General features: G+C 41.7%; 1 protein-coding gene across 2 annotated transcripts in view; it reads right to left on the bottom strand.

Moving 5' to 3' along the window:
* Positions 1-15,675, bottom strand: part of UBE2Q2 (ubiquitin conjugating enzyme E2 Q2) — a gene marked incomplete at both ends in the record, with an annotated part of 59,044 nt that extends 43,369 nt beyond the window's left edge. The window contains 3 exons of one of the 2 annotated variants that reach the window (XM_084240861.1): positions 861-965; positions 6,247-6,348; positions 15,514-15,675. In XM_084240861.1, the coding sequence (XP_084096987.1) occupies positions 861-965; positions 6,247-6,348; positions 15,514-15,675 (369 nt within the window). The remainder of the gene's footprint in view (positions 1-860; positions 966-6,246; positions 6,349-15,513) is intronic. The other variant, XM_084240862.1, reaches the window with a different exon arrangement.
* Positions 15,676-19,657: the final 3,982 nt, after the last annotated feature.

The following is a 19,657-nucleotide window of genomic DNA, read 5'->3' as shown; positions in this document are numbered from 1 at the left end:
TACAAGGCAAAGTGAGAAAGAGTAAGTTGAGAAAGATAGCCTGAGATCAGGAAGTAAGTGATTTACTCTAGCAGAGGAGACAAGAAAAATTTGAAGATGACAGCTATACAGCCAGCCCAGAAAACACCCCACCAAGACTGGAGCAGAAGAACCAAAGGCTCCAGAAGAGATGCTGATCCCACAGAAAAGGGGTAGAAAATAACATTTTTAAACTAAGAATTATCATCACCATCACCATCATCATCAAGGAAGACAAAGTGCAAAACAAAACGTTGTACAAGAAAGGAAAAGTAGTAGAAAATGTTACACTACAAAATCCTAGTGATCGTGTTTATTCATATGCCTGAGTATAATGTTTTAGGAAGGTGAGGTAGGTGGTATAAGGGGTAAATACTACCTATTATGGTACAAGTCAATATATTATGCCTAAATTGGTAAATCCAGAAATCCAGAAAAGTTGGTGTTGTTGGTGAGCAAGTGGGCACTTCTGCTGCTTGGAGGAGATAAACCACTTGAGGTTAGGCCTTAAGAAGAACAGCTGAGCTTACACAGCTGGTACACCAGGGCAAGAAAAATGAGTAAGCAAAGGCAAACAACTGAAGGAAGTGAGGAACAGTCAAGGAAAGCAGGGACATTAACAGCAACAAAAAGGCAGTGGTGGGTGGGGACAATTATTTACATAAAATAAAAAGGTTATTTTGAGTGCCTAAAACAGAACAAAACATTTCAACAGGAAAGCAAAAACTCAAAATAAGTTGTAACCTCATTAATATAATATTGAGAAGAAAAATCACCCTACTTTTACTTTTACTTGAGACAATTTACTTTAGTTCTTGAGCACTAGAGAATGTTTACATTACCTGGCCCGTGGGTAGTTGTTGATCTAGCATCTCAACATCCAGGTGCTTAGGAAGGTTATATAATCTGCAGAGTTCACATATCAACCACTTCAATTGCTGACGAAGCTACAAAACATATTTCAGTAAATAAGCATCATGTTAGTCCTCAGAAGACATGAATAACATTATGATTCCATGTAACTAGTCCAGTAGGAAATGAAAAAGGCATGTAACTGCTCAATTACAGGCTACAAATAAAGTATCAGTCTTTAAAAACTATTTTTAGGGACTGCTAGTATAAGAAAGTCACTATGGCGCAAGCGTGATCGCTACAACTGACACCGAGCAGAACAAAATCAACTAAAAGGCAGAAGGGGAGAGCCAGACACTGTCTGCTTTTCAATTGCTAACTTTTCTTAGAAACTTACAACTTCAGACTAAAGTACCATTAATGAGGTTACCAAAAAAAAAAAAAAAAAGCAGTGTTGTTGCATGTAGTTTCTAAAATCATATATTCCATATTTATATTCATTTGAAAGAACAGAGTCAAATGAGGTCTCACACATAAAGCCTTGAAATCTAGATGACCTACGATACAGTAAACTTACTGCTAGAGTTTGAGTTTCCTCATTTGTACTAGGAAATGAAAACCTTCTCATAACAGTACAGACTGATTTCTGTGAAAACACTTAACATTTAGTAGACTCTTAATTCTGTCTAAAGAAAAGAAAACTATACCAGGAAAACTAAAAGATAACTCCTTAAAGTTTCATTTTTATTTATTTATTTATTTATTTATTTATTTATTTTTTAAATGAAGACTACTACCCATGTTTATTGCAACACCATTTAAAATAATCAAGATATGCAAACAACCTAAATGCCCCAAAGCAGATGAATGAATTTACAATATGTGAGATATACACAAAAAATGGAATACTACTCAATGATCAAAAAAGATGTGATCGTAAATGGAGTGATTTTCTTAATTCTTTCTCTTCCAGTTAAATATAACTATAAAAAAGAAATGCTCATGAAAATCCTTCGTATTGAAGTGATAGGGTTTAGTTTATGATACCATTTGCAGTTTAGGCATATAAGATCCAAACTTTTCATGTGTACTTTGTTACACCACACCGGAAGAGTAGGACTTATTGATTGCAGCTTGAGGATGTTTGACTGGTATATTGTGAATCCCTAAAATAAGTCTCATGGGCTATGAGAAATTTAATCTGACTGGGCTATGAACTAATATGAAAAAAAATGTTTTGGATCTTTTTTTTTTTTTTTTTTTTTTTTTTTATAAATTTTATTGTTATATTCCCCATACAATTGCAGCCCCCCATTCTGGCCCCAATCCCTCCCCTCCCGCCCCCGCCCCCCTAAAAGTGTCTCTGGTTCATAGTTTTTTGTTGATTTTGATTTTCACTTTCTTATAGTTATTCATTTTCCTGGTCCCTTATTTAAGTTTTCTAGATTCCTGCTATGAGTGAGACCATCCGGTATTTTTCTTTTTCTTTTTGGCTTATTTCGCTGAGCATGATCCCTTCCAGCGCCATCCATGTTGCAGCATGTTGCATGTGTTTATCTTTTTTGAATGCTGAGTAATATTCCATGGTATATATGTACCACATCTTCTTGATCCAGTCTGGACCTACTAAACATAGAGCTTCCATATGACCCAGCAATTCCACTCCTAGGTATTTACCCAAAGGACACAGATACATCAATTCCAAAGAACACCTGCACCCCTATGTTTATAGCAGCACTGTTTACAATAGCTAAGCTTTGGAAACAACCCAAATGCCCAAAAAAAGTTTCATTTTTAAATCCAGGTTGTTTTGTGAGCATATTTATTTGAAGCAAGTAAGCAGGCAGATTATATGCACAAACATGTTTTTCAAAGTTTGAAAAACTGCCTTCAATGTACAAGCTTGGCCAATTATGGTTTGAGAAGAATAGTTAATACTCAATAGAACTAGTGAGGCAATTTACTTCACTTGGGTAGAAAAATTTCTTCAATGTTTCTAAATAAGGAAAGAGAGAAAGAAATGGAAGCAAGTTTATGAAGGGCTGAGAAAACAGACACAGATGAGAATGGGTTAAACAAGCAAAGAATAAACCTCTCCAAAGTAGGCAAAGGAGCAAGTAAAACTGAGGAAAGTTAAACAGTAAATTAGGATAAAAAAAATCCTCAAGCAAAGCCCCAGTGTGGATTTGCTCTATACCTAATAAACTGTGTTTAGTGTTAAGTGCATGAGAAAGATGAGGCAGGCTAGCCTGCACAGACCCCACTTCTCCAAACCCTGGGCCAAGGAAGAGCTACAGGATGCAATGGGGGAGGCAGGAACAACAACAGGGTGTCATGTCTTGCAGGAATTTCGACTTTACATACTCCCAAAAAATGTGACTAAGAGCATGAGAAAAGATTTAAAAAATATTTAGAAGGTAGACAGAGAGGTCTTAGAAAGTTACTAGATACCTGGGGAGGAAAGTGTCCTGAAACACTGGTATAAAAGAACTCTAAGATAGTTAACAGGTTAAGGCATGGATGCAGAGTTTCATTATTTCACTTTGCCTCATTCACAAGCACATCATCAAGAGAATTACTGAGGGAAACATGATGGGGATGAGGGGAGTACTGGGAGGTCGATGATTTTAAATTGAGCTGGAATCATTTTGAACAGCCAAGGTACAACCGACTGACATTCCCTACATCTATAGGATATACAGATAGATGGCTTTGAAACTTGGAACATAAATTTTAGCTAGAGATAACAAATTTAGGAATCCCTGGAATATAGGCCATGATTAAGTAATGGGAGTAGGAGATATTACTCAGAGAAAACACCAAATGAGAAGAAAGAAGCAGAACAAAGAATAGCTCAGTAGGTCAAGGCAGGTTAGTGAGAGATAAATACAGGGACAGATAAATACAGAGACAGTGACCTGAAAGTACTCCACAGATTCCCAGCTCCCAGGGGATAGGGACATACCTTGTTTTTACAACCACCACTTATTACAGAGCCTGGCATAGAAATCAGTCAATTTCAAAAAGTACTTTTCTATGTTCTCTAACAATTTCTTGTATCCACCTGGGGTGGAGGGTCGGGGGGAGGAAGTATGTAAAAACTGGCAAATCAATTTTTTGGTCAACATTATAGACAGATTTTGTCTATAATTTGGCCAGATTATAGACAATATAGTATTCCTTGCTTTTTCACTTAGCAGATGTTGGAAAAGTTGTATACACTCTTGTGGGAAGATTGGCTGCATTATTTTTAACTACAACTCAAAATTCTATCATAAAACTATACACAGTGATTTTTATCTTGCCAGTTGTACTGGTAGATGTTAACTAAATGTATGTTGAATGAAGGACTGTTTCAATAAGGGAACAATCAACAGTAACAAATGCTGAAGAGAAGTCAATTTTAGAACTCAAAAAGGAGTCTCTAGATAGAAAGTTTCAATATAACAATGAAGGCAGAATCCAGATTATAGTGAATTCAGTGAATTAAAGATGAAGGAATATAGCTTATTCTGTCAAGAAGCTAGGTTTCTACCATGCAAAGACTATAAGAAAGAGTGGAGGATATGGTCAATTTTTGTTTTATACAAACATTTACTTATAAAATTAGATGCAATTTTTTATTTCATATCCTGTGTCATTTTACTTTATGAGCATTTATTAATGGACTATTTTAGACATTGAAAAATAACTCCACTCATTTTCACTTTTACCAAACGTCCATCATTAGACCATTAGAGGTACTGTCAAAATGGCAGCCAAAAAGCTTCTATCTATGTAAGCACTCTTTCCTTCCCGCACATACGGGTGAGCATCTGTCTGGCTTTTAATTTTTGCTCCCAACCTTCATGGCTCTCCAGACGAACCTTCACTCTTGAAATACTCTTCAAAGTGATGTTGTGCTGTTCTTAATTTAAGAACAGATGTATTTAACCTACCTATAACATTTCAACAAAAATCTGAAGGCTCCAAACGTTCCCAAATGGTTAGTTCTCCCAATACTATTTGTAGAACAAATAGTATTGAGTTAAGATACCAACCCTATTTTATTCTAAATTCTGAACTACATGCATCTGCGAAATTCCTAATGCTTTCCAGTTCACTGTCATTACACAATATTTCATTTTATTTAATATTTGGTTAAGCAAGTCTCTCACTACTTTTTCAATGTCATTATTTTTTATTATTCTTCACAACAAAATTTAGAGCCATTTTATCAAGCTCGAGAACTATGTCAAGATTTTTACTAGAATTTCCTTCAATTTATAAATTAACATATAGCAATGGCGATAGCTGACATTTATAATATGGAGACTGTCCATCAAGCAGCACAGTAGTCAAGTCTTTCATTTTATTAACAAATTTTAGTAGTTCTTTTGCTACAAGTCCTGCACATCTAAGTCTATCCCAGGATATTTAATGTTTGTTCTAGTTTTCCACCATATTTTCTATCTGGCTATAACTGATATGTGTGAAAAGTATGGATTTTTATATAGTAGAGCTTTTAACTAATTATCTTAAAATGTTTTTTCAGTTGATTACTTTAATTTTTTTTTTAGGTAAACAATCATATCAAATAATGACTGACATTTTTCTATAGTGATTTTATGACATAATGGCAATACAATAATGATGCAGTTGTATGTAATTGTATGTAATGATACATACAATAATGATGCAGTTAACTTTTATAAAAGGATATGTAGAATATGATCTCAACTATTTAAACGTATATATACAACTAAAATATAACCACTGTTTACATGATGGCTATCAGGTAGAGAAATTATAGACTATTTTTCTTTCCCTTTTTTTTTGCTTTATTTTACCAGTTCTCTTACAATGGTCACTTATTAGTTTTGTAATCAAATTAGTTTTACAATTGTTGTAAAATGGCCAGTTATATTTATTTATGTATTTTTAAAAATATTTTTATTTGCATTACTTGGCTTTTACCGCAGAGTTATAAACTCTTGATAGAAAAATCAATTCCCTAACACCAGAATTGGTGTCACTGTATCTTTATTTCCCCTCATACCTACACCTCAGTCTTTTTTCCCATTTCCCACCTTGGCTAGCAGTCCCTACCAAAAATGCTTGCTTGGTTTAATGGTTAGAATTCACGGAAAAGAGACCATTTAAATCCTGACCTCAATTAAGACTATACTTATGGAGAATAAAGAGAAAACCAGGTAGTAGTAAATTAAATCTGAAGAACTAAAACAAAACAACACAAATGCCCTGGACTTTAGCTCCTCCTAGATTACCAAATAATCTAATTAATCAAGCTTTTATATCATACAATCTCTTAGCACTTAAATTCTATGTGTAATGTTCATAGAGAAAAAAGAAAAAAGCTTGATTTATTTTTCTCACCGAACTGTTGTTCTTAGTATCTTCTAGACGTTCTAGAACTGTTGTAAGATTTGGGTCATCAGAGTCCACAAACCATATTGGCGAAGAAGATGGGTAAGATTCCTGTTATAGAGACAACTATGTTAAGTAGATTTACATACAGACCAACCAGATACGCAATTAAACAACCACTAAACAGTGATATGACAATGAATTGTGATAAAATATATCAAAGGGAAGAAATGCAACACATCAGAAATCATTTTACATGAAATTTTTTTAAACAAAGATTTATGGTTTGTCCTGATGCATGTTACATAACGTATATGTCTAAAAACCAAGCAAAAAGTACCCATTAAGTAAATAATTTCAAAGAGAATACAATGAAAAAGTTTTATCTTATCAAAAGCATGGGGGAAAAAAGCACCAAGGAAGATGGGCTTCCTTCCTTTGCAAAGAAAGGTCTATTATGGTCTACATTCTACAGCTTTAACATTTTTAAGGACTTTAAAATCTAGAATCATAATAAATCCTTCAAAAAAAGGCAAATGTATACATGCACACACATACATACAAAAATTAACCATGAAGTATAGCCTATAGATTTAAGCAGTACTACTTCTGCCTTCTAATAGTCACATTTCTAATCTTTATTTTGATGAGAGCTCTGAATTTCTTTAATAAGAGTACATATCTAATCATTCGTTATTAAATCCCTACAAATGCTAAAAATTTTTCAGCAATATAATTACTAAGTTACTTTGAGACTTTTCTCCAATAGATATTGGCCATAAAAGCAATCCCATATATTTTGCCTTTTCCCTAGTAATTTTCCATCCCTCCTTAGGTTACAGGGAGGAACACAGTTTCTAAAGGAACAAATTTCATCAGTGAGGTTAAGATTACTTCCTAGTGGGCCTCCCTGGTGGCGCAAAGGGTTAAGCACCACGCTATGAAACAATCTACAGCCTCTGCAGCACGAGTCCAATCCCCAGCCCACAAGGCAGCGACCCACATGGTGCAGCAGATTTACATACAGACCAACCAGATACGCAATTAAACAACCACTAAACAGTGATATGACAATGAATTGTGATAAAATATATCAAAGGGAAGAAATGCAACACATTTGTCTCCTGTCTCGCCCGCTGCTCCCCTCAGCAGTGTATTTCAGTCAGTCTGTCTGTTCTGCTCCCCACTGTGTCTCTGGTGAATCCTCTCACCCACCCACCCCCACATCTCTGGCCTGTACCCCAGTTCTTGTATGCATAAATACATAAATCTTTAAAAAATAAATATTATTGCCATACAACAGAACAGCACACAATAATTGAAGACACTGTAGAGTAATAAGTATGTTATGACAAGACTGTTCTGCGAAAAGAACTTTTTTTTTTTTTTTTTAAAGACGAGGGAGTCTATATAAGCACAGGAGAAAACAGATTACCAGATGACCAGAAAGATAAATGCCAAAATTTGATAGTGGTAGAATTATAGTTGATATACTTTCTGATTTTGCTTACTGGTCTCTACATTTTTAACAGTAAGATGTCTGGCTTTCCATATGAAATCCACCTCCCCTGGTGGTGCAGGCGGTTGAGCGCCACGCTGTGAAGTTGGCCACAGCCTCTGCAGCACCGGTTCGATCCTGGCTGGCTGGCTGGCGAGGGTCCCACAGGGCGCAGCAGACCTCTCCTGTCTCACCCACTGCTCCCCTCAGCAGTGTGTTTTGTCAGTCTGCCTGTTCTGTTCCCCGCTCTGCCTCTGGTGAACCCTCTCACCCTCCTGTGCATCTGGCCTGTACGCTGGTTCTTGTATAAATAAATAAATAAATCTTTTTAAAAAATGGGATTTTTGAACACCATCCGCTTTTCAGAATCAGTATATCACGGGTTATTTTAAAGAGGAATATAAGGAAACTCTCCAAGATAGAGAAAATATTAGTGAAGAGGTTTAGATACTGGTCATAATCTTACATAATCTACATTATGTTCAAAGTTCATTCAGTGCTAATAATAAAAAAAAAAAAAACTATTGCGAAAGGCTTCTAAGATTATGACCAGTATCTAAACCTCTTCACTAATATTTTCAATCACTCACATGTTTCGGGCCTTTATGTTTTTACAAGGTAAGCACTTAATCTTTATATTTCTCTATCTTGGAGAGTTTCCTTATATTCCTCTTTAAAATAACCCATGATAGAAATGCAAATCAAAACTACCATGAGATACCATCTTACACCTGTGAGAATGGCACATATTAAAAAAACTAGCAACAACAAATGTTGGCGAGGGTGTGGAGAAAAAGGAACTCTTCTGCACTGTTGGTGGGAGTGCAAACTGGTCCAACCACTGTGGAAAGCTTTGTGGAGATTTCTGGACCTACTAAACATAGAGCTTCCATATGATCCAGCAATTCCACTCCTAGGTATTTACCCAAAGGACACAGAAACATCAATTCCAAAGAACACCTGCACCCCTGTGTTTATAGCAGCACTGTTTACAATAGCTAAGCTTTGGAAACAACCCAAATGCCCAAAAATAGATGACTGGATCAAGAAGATGTGGTACATATATACCATGGAATATTACTCAGCATTCAAAAAAGATAAACACATGCAATTTGCAGCAACATGGATGGTGCTGGAAGGGATCATGCTCAGCGAAATAAGCCAAAAAGAAAAAGAAAAATACTGGATGGTCTCACTCATAGCAGGAATCTAGAAAACTTAAATAAGGGACCAGGAAAATGAATAACTATAAGAAAGTGAAAATCAAAATCAACAAAAAACTATGAACCAGAGACACTTTTGGGGGGGCGGGGGCGGGAGGGGAGGGATTGGGGTCAGAATGGGGGGGCTGCAATTGTATGGGGAATATAACAATAAAATTTATTAAAAAAATAAAATAAAAAAATAAAATAACCCATGATATACTGATTCTGAAAAGCGGATGGTGTTCAAAAATCCCATGTTTTTAAAAGATTTATTTATTTATTTATACAAGAACCAGCGTACAGGCCAGATGCACAGGAGGGTGAGAGGGTTCACCAGAGCCAGAGTGGGGAACAGAACAGGCAGACTGACAAAACACACTGCTGAGGGGAGCAGTGGGTGAGACAGGAGAGGTCTGCCGCGCCCTGTGGGACCCTCGCCAGCCAGCCGGGATGGAACCGGTGCTGCAGAGGCTGTGGCCAGCTTCACAGCGTGGCGCTCAACCGCCTGCGCCACCAGGGGAGGCCCCCAATATTTTTTAATATTTTTCTTCTATCAATTGTTTAAGTGTTTCAAGCACAGCTCTTTTTTATCACAGTTATAAAAATTTTAGACTTAAATACAGAACAATTATCTAAGCATTTAACTAAAAAGGAGCTTTGTTTTGCCACCATTCCACTATTAGCTTTATAGTAATTTTAAGACCAATGGGATAACGATGTCTATGATCACCACCACAGAGGTTACCAAAAGTGCACAAATTTCAATCAAGTTTACCTCCACTATTACCACAATAAAATGTATTGTGTTATTCTGAGGAAACATAACTCAAGGTTAATCAAACGAAGCTCTTTGCGTGTCACTGCTTAAGAAAGAACTTTCTGTCTTATTCAGAAATAACTTTCTCTACATTCAAAATAAATCTACTAAGAGACCAATGTGTGACTCTATCAAGCACTAGCCAGCAAAATTGCCAGCCAGAATGCTCAGTTTCTCGTATTTTTCCAAATGGCAGGACATAACCATCTCTAAGGATTTCACAACTTTTTGAAAATGAGTGCACACACTCCTTACTGTACAGGGTTCAGAGGTCAACAGTTCTAATACTTCTGGAGAGCTTATAGGACACATAACTTTCACACTCTGCTCTCCAATAAATATGGGGTGGACAATGTGATAAACTGACATAATTACCATCTAGATACTTAGTATACTAATTTTAAATGCTCAGACAACATGAAAAGCTACTAAAAGAGTGAAACTGCTCCCTGCTAATCATTTTACAACTAAGTATCTAACATGACCAGAGTCCACAAAAGCTAAGTAAAGACACTAATTCTTGATAAAAGAAAAATACGTATCACTGTGATCTGCAGAATGCTTACATGTTCTGAGTGCTTACATGTTCTACTCAAGCCTTATTCTTTTTTTTTTTTCCAAACCAAATAACAATAGTCCATTTTATTTATTTATTTTTTTTTAAATAATAAATTTTATTTTTATATTCTCCATACAATTGCAGCCCCCCCATTCTGACCCCAATCCCTCCCCTCCCGCCCCCGCCCCCCTAAAAGTGTCTCTGGTTCATAGTTTTTTGTTGATTTTGATTTTCACTTTCTTATAGTTATTCATTTTTCTGGTCCCTTATTTAAGTTTTCTAGATTCCTGCTATGAGTGAGACCATCCGGTATTTTTCTTTTTCTTTTTGGCTTATTTCGCTGAGCATGATCCCTTCCAGCGCCATCCATGTTGCTGCAAATTGCATGTGTTTATCTTTTTTACTCAAGCCTTATTCTAAGTGAACTAAGGCAGAGAAAACAAAGGTACTGCAAAGCATTCAAACCACCAAATCTGCAGAAACCATTGACTAGTTTCCTTGGTTCTTCATATGTTATGTCTTTAGAATGTGCATGTAGAAGAGCAGAGAACACTATTACCAGGTTTTGAAATAAGGAACCATTGCTTCATTCCTTCAGCTCTCCAGTGGTGCTTTATGTTTGGCAGTGACTATTTCAATTCAGTTCCCCGGCCCTCAATGAGCTGGCATTTATCTAATACTATCATTTTTCAGGTCTAAGGAAGTTTAACAAAAAAAGAAAAGAAAGTTACTAAGGGATACCCCTTAGTTTCATAAAATAGAAACCTGAGTCCCCTCTTTTCATATATCTGTTCCTTTCAAGGGCATAAAAAGTGGGATGAGGAGACTAAATAATGAGTAGGAATTTGACTCTACACTATAATTTGGCCAGATGAATGAAAACAAAGACTACTCTGGCCTAAAAGTACCACCTAAGTGATTAACAACACAGTTCTAATATTTCCAAATCATTCTCCATGAGTTCAATTTGGAAAGGCAATCTGTCCCAGGGGGATAGGCCAAGGAAAAGTCCTTAGACTCTTTACTAGAGTTTGTTCATTATTTCCTTTGGATAACTGTGGCTGGGCTACTTTCATCAGTGTAAAGACTAGAAGTGTGTAAAGTTAAGAAATCAGTAGCACTGATTTATTTTCCATGAAAAGCTATGATAAAGCATTTTCAAATAAAGTGTTATTCAGTCACAGATGAGCCATTACTTTCATATTTACAAAGAACATTATCATTGGTAAAGACGTTTCCTATATATGCTCTCTTATAAGGCAAGTTATCTATTTGATACAGCAAAAGAAATTATTTAAGGACCCAACTACTAAATAAAACCTTTTTCTCTATGAAACTCTGATTTAAAGTTTTGTCTTTTTAAATTTAGTATTTTGCTAAAGGTTGTGTGTGTGTGGGGGGAGGGAACACATTTTGGCAATGATGAAATTTAATTAGCTGAACCAGAAAAAAATCTTCAACCACAAGTACTTTGGCAAATAGCTACTTCTACAGAAAGAGTAATGATTTATGCCACACAAACAATACAGTATGAGGCTTCATTTGTTTTACCAGTTAATTTACTTCTGGGGGAGGGGAAGAATTTTTAATTGTAAAACAGAGAATGCCTACAAATATCATTAAGTCCATAAAAGGAAAAATGGAGATGCCAAGCTATGTTAAATATTTTGAAGGACTAAAAGAAAGCCTCAACTAAGGCTGCACAGGTTATTGAACAAGCAACTTTGCTTTAAGTGTAATGATAAGTATAAGTTAGCATTAATTGGCAATTAGATCTAGTGACTTAAAAATTACCTAAATTTTCACGACAATCTTTCATGAGTTCACAGGAAATAATAAACGACCCCTTGAAGTTGAAAATAGCATTCTTTCTTCCGTCACATTTAAAATTAGGACAAAATTGATCAAGCAAAAAATTTGCTCAATCCCTTGGACTAGAGAATAAATGGTTTTTTTACTTCTAAAAACTGTCTCTTATATTAAGTTAAATTACAGATTTCCTACCAAACCCTCAGGGACCTTCAAAATATATATGCACTATCGGTTACACTTGATGTTTACTTGGTACTTGTAACAAATTTTTAGTAGTTAACTTACACTATAGCTAGAATGGTGGTTCATATAGACAACAAATATTACCGACCTACATTGACTAAGTGGAAGATGAATAGCGTAACTATAAATTATTCTTTTATACCACCAAAATAATTCAAAACTGTTGAAATTATTCATAAATATACCTAAAGCCATAAATAGTAAGGATTATAGAAGGAAGGTGGAAATAATTATCAGCATGAACTGAATATGAGAAGAGCCTTGAGGATGGTCAGACACGGACGCAGGAGTGTGATAAGGGACACATTCCACACAGGAAAAACTGTGGATGCAAAAGCCTGAAAGGTGGCTGAGTATTGTTAGAGGATTATTTCTCTAAGAGAAATTGGTATGCATGTGTGTGAGGAAATAATTAGTAGGTACCTTTAACTCAGATATGATAGAAACTGAAAAAGGGTGCTTCTTGGTAAGCACAGAGAAGACAGGGTCTGGCTTGTAGAAAGCTCAATAAATATTTGCTTCCATATGATCCAGCAACTCCACTCCTAGGTATTTACCCAAAGGACACAGAAACATTAATTCAAAAGGGCACCTGCACCCCTATGTTTATAGCAGCACTATTTACAATAGCTAAGCTATGGAAACAACCCAAATGCCCAAAAATACATGACTGGATCAAGAAGATAAGGTGCATATACACCATGGAATATTACTCAGCAATCAAAAAAGATAAACACATGCAATTTGCAGCAACATGGATGGAGCTAGAAGGGATCATGCTCAGCAAAATAAGCCAGAAAGAAAAAGGAAAATTCTGGATGGTCTCACTCATAGCAGAAATTTAGAAAACCGAAATAAGGGACCAGAAAAAAGACTTTTAATACAAAGTAAAAATCAAAATCAACAAGCAACTATAAACCAAATACACACTGGAAGGGAAGGGTGGGGAGAGGAAGGACTCGGGTCAAAATAAAGGGGGGTGCAATTGTATGGGGAATATAACCAAAATGAAAATGCATACATTGTGCAAAAATGGAAAAAAAAAGAAAAAAAGAAGAAAATGGGAAGCTTCTAGAATGAATAAATAAATAAATAAATATTTGGGAAGAAGAGGAAAAGCTGAAGGATAGGTCAAATTCACTATCTTTTTTTTTGAGCTACAACTTTTTAGGTAACAGCAAACCACAAATGCAGTCATCAGCATTTGAAATCCAACCTCATTTTTTTTTTTTTTTTGCTCTTTCCCCTGATAAAATGGTATCAACGTGAACAAGCCACATGAACCTGAGATACACAGATAATAACGTAAAAAGTGATGCCTGGAATCACATGAAGTGATGCCTGGAATCTCCTTTAGAATAATCTAAAGTGTGGCACAGGTGAAGTTAGAGGGCCAAAAGTTTGTCACTGTTGAGGCTGGGTACACAGGCCTTCTCCACTGTCCAGCTTTTGAATGTTCGATGTTTCACCACAATTAGTAGTTAACGCACATTTGTCTACCTAAGCATTTTCCATGTCATCTTCTGATGTCTGTCTTAATTTACTAGAATCTCAATTTGAATACCTTCTACTAAAGTTAAGGTTATACCTGTCTCCCAGCAAACCCTCCTTTCACTAGTATCTCTAACACACTTCTTGCTCCCTTTCCTTGCTACCACCTGACCCAGGTCACTGTTCCAACCTGGGCGCAGCACGCGGCTGGCAGCCTCCAACAGGTTCTCAAGGAGACACTGCTGGCGTCTCAAGCTGACATTACAAGATGCCACCACCACCAGATAAATGAAACCACACCACTTCTTACCGCCACCTGCTACAGAGGAACCTCTTCTAGTCCTGAATGGCGAACGCATTTCCCCCAATTTACCTGATTAACAAGGTGGCTCCCCCTGTCATCAATCTCCCAGCATTCAAACCCGCCCCACCTGTTCCTGGTCATTCCCCAACTTCTCCAGCAGTATTCACCCCCCAGGTCGTTCAGACCAGTCAGTCCCTGTGCTCACCTAACTCTCCCCCTTCGCGAGCGTATCAGCCTGGGCCTTCCCAGTCTCAGCATAACTTGTCTACTCCTAAGCAGCCCCACCCTCTCAGGCTTTGGGGTCTTTCTGAATAGAGTTCCCGTCTACCCAAAATGCCTTTCCATCTCCTTCCAAAATTCTGCTCACCCGTGGGGAACCCAACTCCATCCTCAAAGCCTGCTGAGACACCCCCCCCCACCACATCCATGTCAAAATTACTTTCTTTGGCTTTCACGACACCCTAGACCTTGGTCACTCTTGATAGTGTGAGGAGACGCTTCCCACAGGAGACGGAGCTCTGCAGGCAGTTCTGCTCAGTTCTGCAACCTCCGCGCCTCAGAGCTCAGCCGTGCAGCAACCTGACCGCGGGGGAGGGCCGTGCAGCCCCGAGGCTGTGCTGGCGCCCGCACACCTCCGCCCCAGACGCCCTCCCTGCGCGTTATTTTGATACCGATGACCTTAACCTCGGGCCCGCGCAGGACCCGCATTGCCGAGGACAGCCCCGGCCGGGCTCCGCGTCCAGGGGGACTCGCCGGGCCCCGGGGGCAGCCTCTCGGGCCGCTTGACCCGGCGCCCGACCCCGCGTCGACACGCACTTGGAGAAGTTACTTCACTCTTCATTATTTTGCCAAGCTTGGGTGGTGAACGGATTTTCGGCTTCAGGGGAAGCGCGAGCCTGAGAGCGGCTTTGCGACCGTCGGGGCGGGCGCGCCCCGGCGGGGGGGCTGCACCCCGAAGGCGCCGCCTCGCCCGACCCCGCCGGCATCAGGCAGCCGCGCGGGCGTCCCCAGGGCGCATCCCCAGGGCGCATCCCCAGGGCGCGTCCCCGAAACGGCTCCCGCGAGGCGACGCGGCCGAAGCCCCCGCCCGGCGAGGAGCCCCCCCCCCCGGGGCGCCGCCCGGAGCCCCCCGCGGGCCTCGGCGATGGAGCGCGCGGGCGGCCGGGCAACGGGCGAGGGGGGGCCGGGGCCGGGAGGCCGAGGACCGGGGGGGCAGGGGCCCAGGGGGGCTTAGGGGGGCCGGGGGGCGCGGGGGGCCGGGGGCCGGAGGAGGGCCAGGGGGCCAGGGGCCCGCCCCGCCGAGCCCGCGGCCTCGCGGGCCGCCGCCTTTGTCCGGCCGGGCCTCACCGAGAGGCTGCAGTGCAGCGAGAGCGGCGGCGCGGGCGGCGCGCCCAGGAACTGGCAGTGCAGCTCGTCCGGCCGCCAGCTGACCAGGCGGAAGCGCTCGTGGCCCCCGTGGAAGATGGACGCCAGCAGCTTCAGCTCGGCCTTGAGCCCCGACGCGGACATCTCCGCGCATCGCCGGGGGCGGGGTGCGCTCGGCCGCCGGCCCGAGCCGCCGTCACGGCCGCCACCGCCCCGCGGGGCCGGCCCGGGCCGCGCTCCCGGCGCCCCGCCTCCCCCCGGCCGCGCCGAGCGGGCCGGACACGCGGGGACCCGACGCCCGCGGCCGGAGGTGGCGGCCCCCCCTCTCCTCGGGCCCCCGCGCGCCCCCCCCCGCGCGCCCCCCGCCCTGCCGGCCCCTCCGCCGCCGCGCGCAGCCCCCGCGCACCTGAGCGCCCGCGCTGGGGGCCTCTGGGGGGCCACCCGCCCGCTCCCCGCACCCCAGCCGAGCCGCCTGTGCCGCAGCCCGGCTTCCCGCGGCGCCCGCTCCCGCGCCCTCCCCTGCTCTGCGCGCGGACCTGACCTCCCGCCCCGCGCGGAGCGGCCTGCTCTGCCTGCGTGTCTGTGTCTCTCGCTCTCTGGCATGAGGGCCTGCAGAGGGTTTAAACCTGACAGCGCTACTAGAACCAGAGGGAAATCCAGAATCCAGACTGTGTCTGATTTAATGGGGCAAGTCACACTTAAGCTCTGGGGTTCTCAAGCCCCCACCCCCAACATATCCTTTGGACCAGTCCAAGGCAGTGGTGAGTGGGGGGTAAATGGGGGTTGCTCAGGCGCTTGCGCTGTTGGCCTCTGCGGCTGTCACCTGGGACCCTGAATGCAGGAGGCGCTTGGGAGTGTGGGCTTGGGGTACACATGCCTGATGCCTCCCCGGAGTATGGTGGGGGGATGCAGAGGTGCTGAGACAGGTTGCAAGGGCAGCATCAGGGCTTTGTGGGGGAGGGCAGTGGACAGTGCTGGAAGGGCTGTGAGAGGAAGAGACGCTTGTAGAGAAAGCCTAAGAGTGAAGATTGGCTGGGGGCTAGGCGGCCTGCCAGCCTCCTGACCCCTCACCCCTGCTCCCAATTTGCCCGGTCTGCCCTGCTCCCTGCCTGCTCTACAGGGAGCAACGCTAAAGTGGGAGAAAAGGAATGCACCGAGTCTAGGGATATTGATGAGGTGGAACTGCTCAATTATCAAGTTGAAGGAAGCACAGAGGGAGAGTTTAAACAAAGCAACACGTCTAACACTTGAAATTTTCTGAAGCAGGTGTCTGGGAGGTAGGGATGCTGTTGACACACCCAGGGAACAATATTGACTTTGAGGTGCTGTTGGGACCTCAGATATAGAACTTGAATCATAGGCCAGGAATTTATAAGGGGAGGCAGACAAGGAACATAGAATTGTGCCTCAGTCACCTGAGGCCCATGGGTGTGAGTGTGATGTTGAGTCACAGGGAGGGAAGTCAACATGGGCCCTGGAAGGGGCCCTGAAGAAGGCCCACTGGGAATGCTTCAGTGGACGAGGAGTCATCAGAGAAGTCAGAGGGGGACCCACGTGCCAAATTATTTGTAGAAAGATCAAACAAGTTCAGAACCAAGAAAACGGCCATTAGCTTTAGGGACTAGGAGGTCAATGGTATTTTAGACAAAGCCATTGCAATAGAATTAGGGGCATAGGGTTAAAGTCTTGTGGAAGTAAAGACAGTGTATGTAGACTAATTTCTTAAGCTGTTTCAGACTGATTAATAGAGATGGAAATAGTGATTTGCAGTGGCAAGGCAAGGGAGCTTTAAGGCTTGCCTTGTTACTGTAGTGCAGACACAACTGGCTTTACTGTGAAATTCAAGCTTCAAGGCCCTCACCTGTGCACTGGCCACTGCTGAATAAATACTGTATTTACTTTGGTTCCTAAGTTAGAATGTGTAATTTTCTATTCTTTTTCTTGAAGAGCGCTCCCAAGAGTAAATAAGCTCCCCACCCTGCAAAACCTGGATCTGATCCTAGAAGAGAGGAATTTCTAGGCACTGAAAACTGGAGATACATGAGGGGAGCTAAGGCACAGAACTGACTCCTAGAAGAGGAGGGAAAGGTCAGGATAAGGGGTTCCTCATGGAAAAGAGTCCTCATCCCCCTCATTCTATGTAGGATGGGAAGGGTGGGAGAAAAATAGGGGGAGATACAGAGAAGTGTTGGATTAGAGTAGAAGGTTGTTGAGAGATAGTGAAGAAATGATCTTGATTTCAGCAAGATAAGGTTGGAAACGGGTGAGAGAGTTGATACATAAGCCAGAGGACAAGGGAGTGTGGCAAAAATTGGTTGACAATCTGACCATGGAGTTCCAGCAGAACATTCATAAGGGAGCATGTGAGTAAGGTGGCATGGAGCGTCTACAAGTCTCCGAATGACAGAACAAGTCCCCCACCAAATGGATGGGGAAAACCACCATTTGTGTGGAAGAACTGTGAACTTGAAGAACTTGAACGTGGAAGAATTCCCAGCGCTGGCATAGCTCAGGCTGTTCTGTTGCAACGTATCCGGCAGGGCGCTCGCCAATGCCATCTTTTATCAAGCCTTGCCTTATCCCTTAAATGAACCGAAGCTCCCCTTTTCTCAAATTTCCCAGTACCTTGCCTGTTCCAGCACTTATTTTGTTGGTTTTACCTTGGCTTGACTAGCTGGTTTCATGTTTGTCTCCTCTGCTAGGGTATAAACTTTTTGTTTTCATGATCTCCATCTCTTTTGCCTTGTCCTGGAAGCGTAGAAAGTGACAGCTGAATGAATGTAGCCTACTAGAAGTGACAGCCGATGTCTTCAGTTCCAAGAGACCACAAGTAGCTGATGAGAGCAGCAATCAAGTTCCCCTGAAATCTCAGAGTGGCTGTGGGGACCGTTCTTGTCCCGTACGCACACGTCAGCGTGTGGCCACACTTGCCCAGACAAACTGCAGGCTTCCCCACGAGGCTCAGGAAACAGAATCCATCCCTGTTGAAATGAACAGGTGACTAATTCTCCTGCACCCAACTCTGCCGGATATGGTTCTGAGCTAACATTTCCATAAATTTGGACTTGGTTATACTGAACCTAACCTTGGTTTTACTTGTAGTTACCAGCACTATCCATTTCTCTCTTGCTCTGTCATCAGGGCTTTCAAACCAAGGTACAAATACTTTGACACTGCATGAATTTGAATACCCATGAATGCTATTCTGGGGACAAGGTCTAAAGCAGCATTTTCCAAGTAGAACTTTCTATAATATATTTGCACTGCCCAATGTAGGGGAGTAGTGCCACAGAGCAGGATCTCTATGATCCTATGTAGACGGGTAAAGGAGAGACCTGGAGCCCTCAGTGGCTTTTTCAGGCTTTTATTGGGATTCTACCAGGTACACGGCAAGCAGGGATGCTGGGGGAACAGGAGGCTGCCAGACCTCCCAGCCCCCAGCGAGTCTTCACTCTTTTCTGGGCTCTCCCACCTTCTCTGGTGGTCTCATTCTTTTTCTTCTTTTCCCCGTGGCGCTGCTCTTAAGAGTCCAGTCTCTCAGCCTGGGTATACCCACCTATGCCTGCCCATACCCCTCTCCAGGTGCCGCCATCAGGCATGCATGCAGGACCGCAGGGATCCATCATTAATCCTGATGGTGGGAGGGCAGAAAAGCCTGGCAATCATCTACCCTACAAGGAGTTATGTGACTACTGACTGCTTGAAAAGTGGTTAGAGTACTGATGAACTGAATTTTATTTAATTGTAATTGATTTAAATTTAAAATGCCCCAGACAGCACTGTGGCAGGGAGCAATAACTAGGTTAAGTGCTTTTAAAGGCATTCCTGGTTGTCCTTACTCCCTGGGAGTGAGGACCATCTGTTACTAATTATTTTATCTTCAGGTTGACACAGGCTCAGTGCTCAGTTCATGTTTGCTAAATGAGTGATTGAAAAACCAAATTTTATATTTTCTCTGAGCTTACTTTTTTTCATTTCTAAAATAACTTCTAACTCAAAGAGAACCCATGAGATTCTAGTAAGCAAATATTCCCTTATTCAACAATCATCTATTGAGCCTAGACTTCCTGGCTATCCAGAAAGAAACTAAGTAACATTTATAAAGCAGAAAACAGATCCCTTCCTC

The sequence above is a fragment of the Talpa europaea genome, assembly GCF_964194135.1.
Source record: "Talpa europaea genome assembly, chromosome: 8".
In the NCBI taxonomy this organism is placed as follows: domain Eukaryota; kingdom Metazoa; phylum Chordata; class Mammalia; order Eulipotyphla; family Talpidae; genus Talpa; species Talpa europaea.
This window is presented reverse-complemented; position numbering and strand designations above follow the sequence as displayed.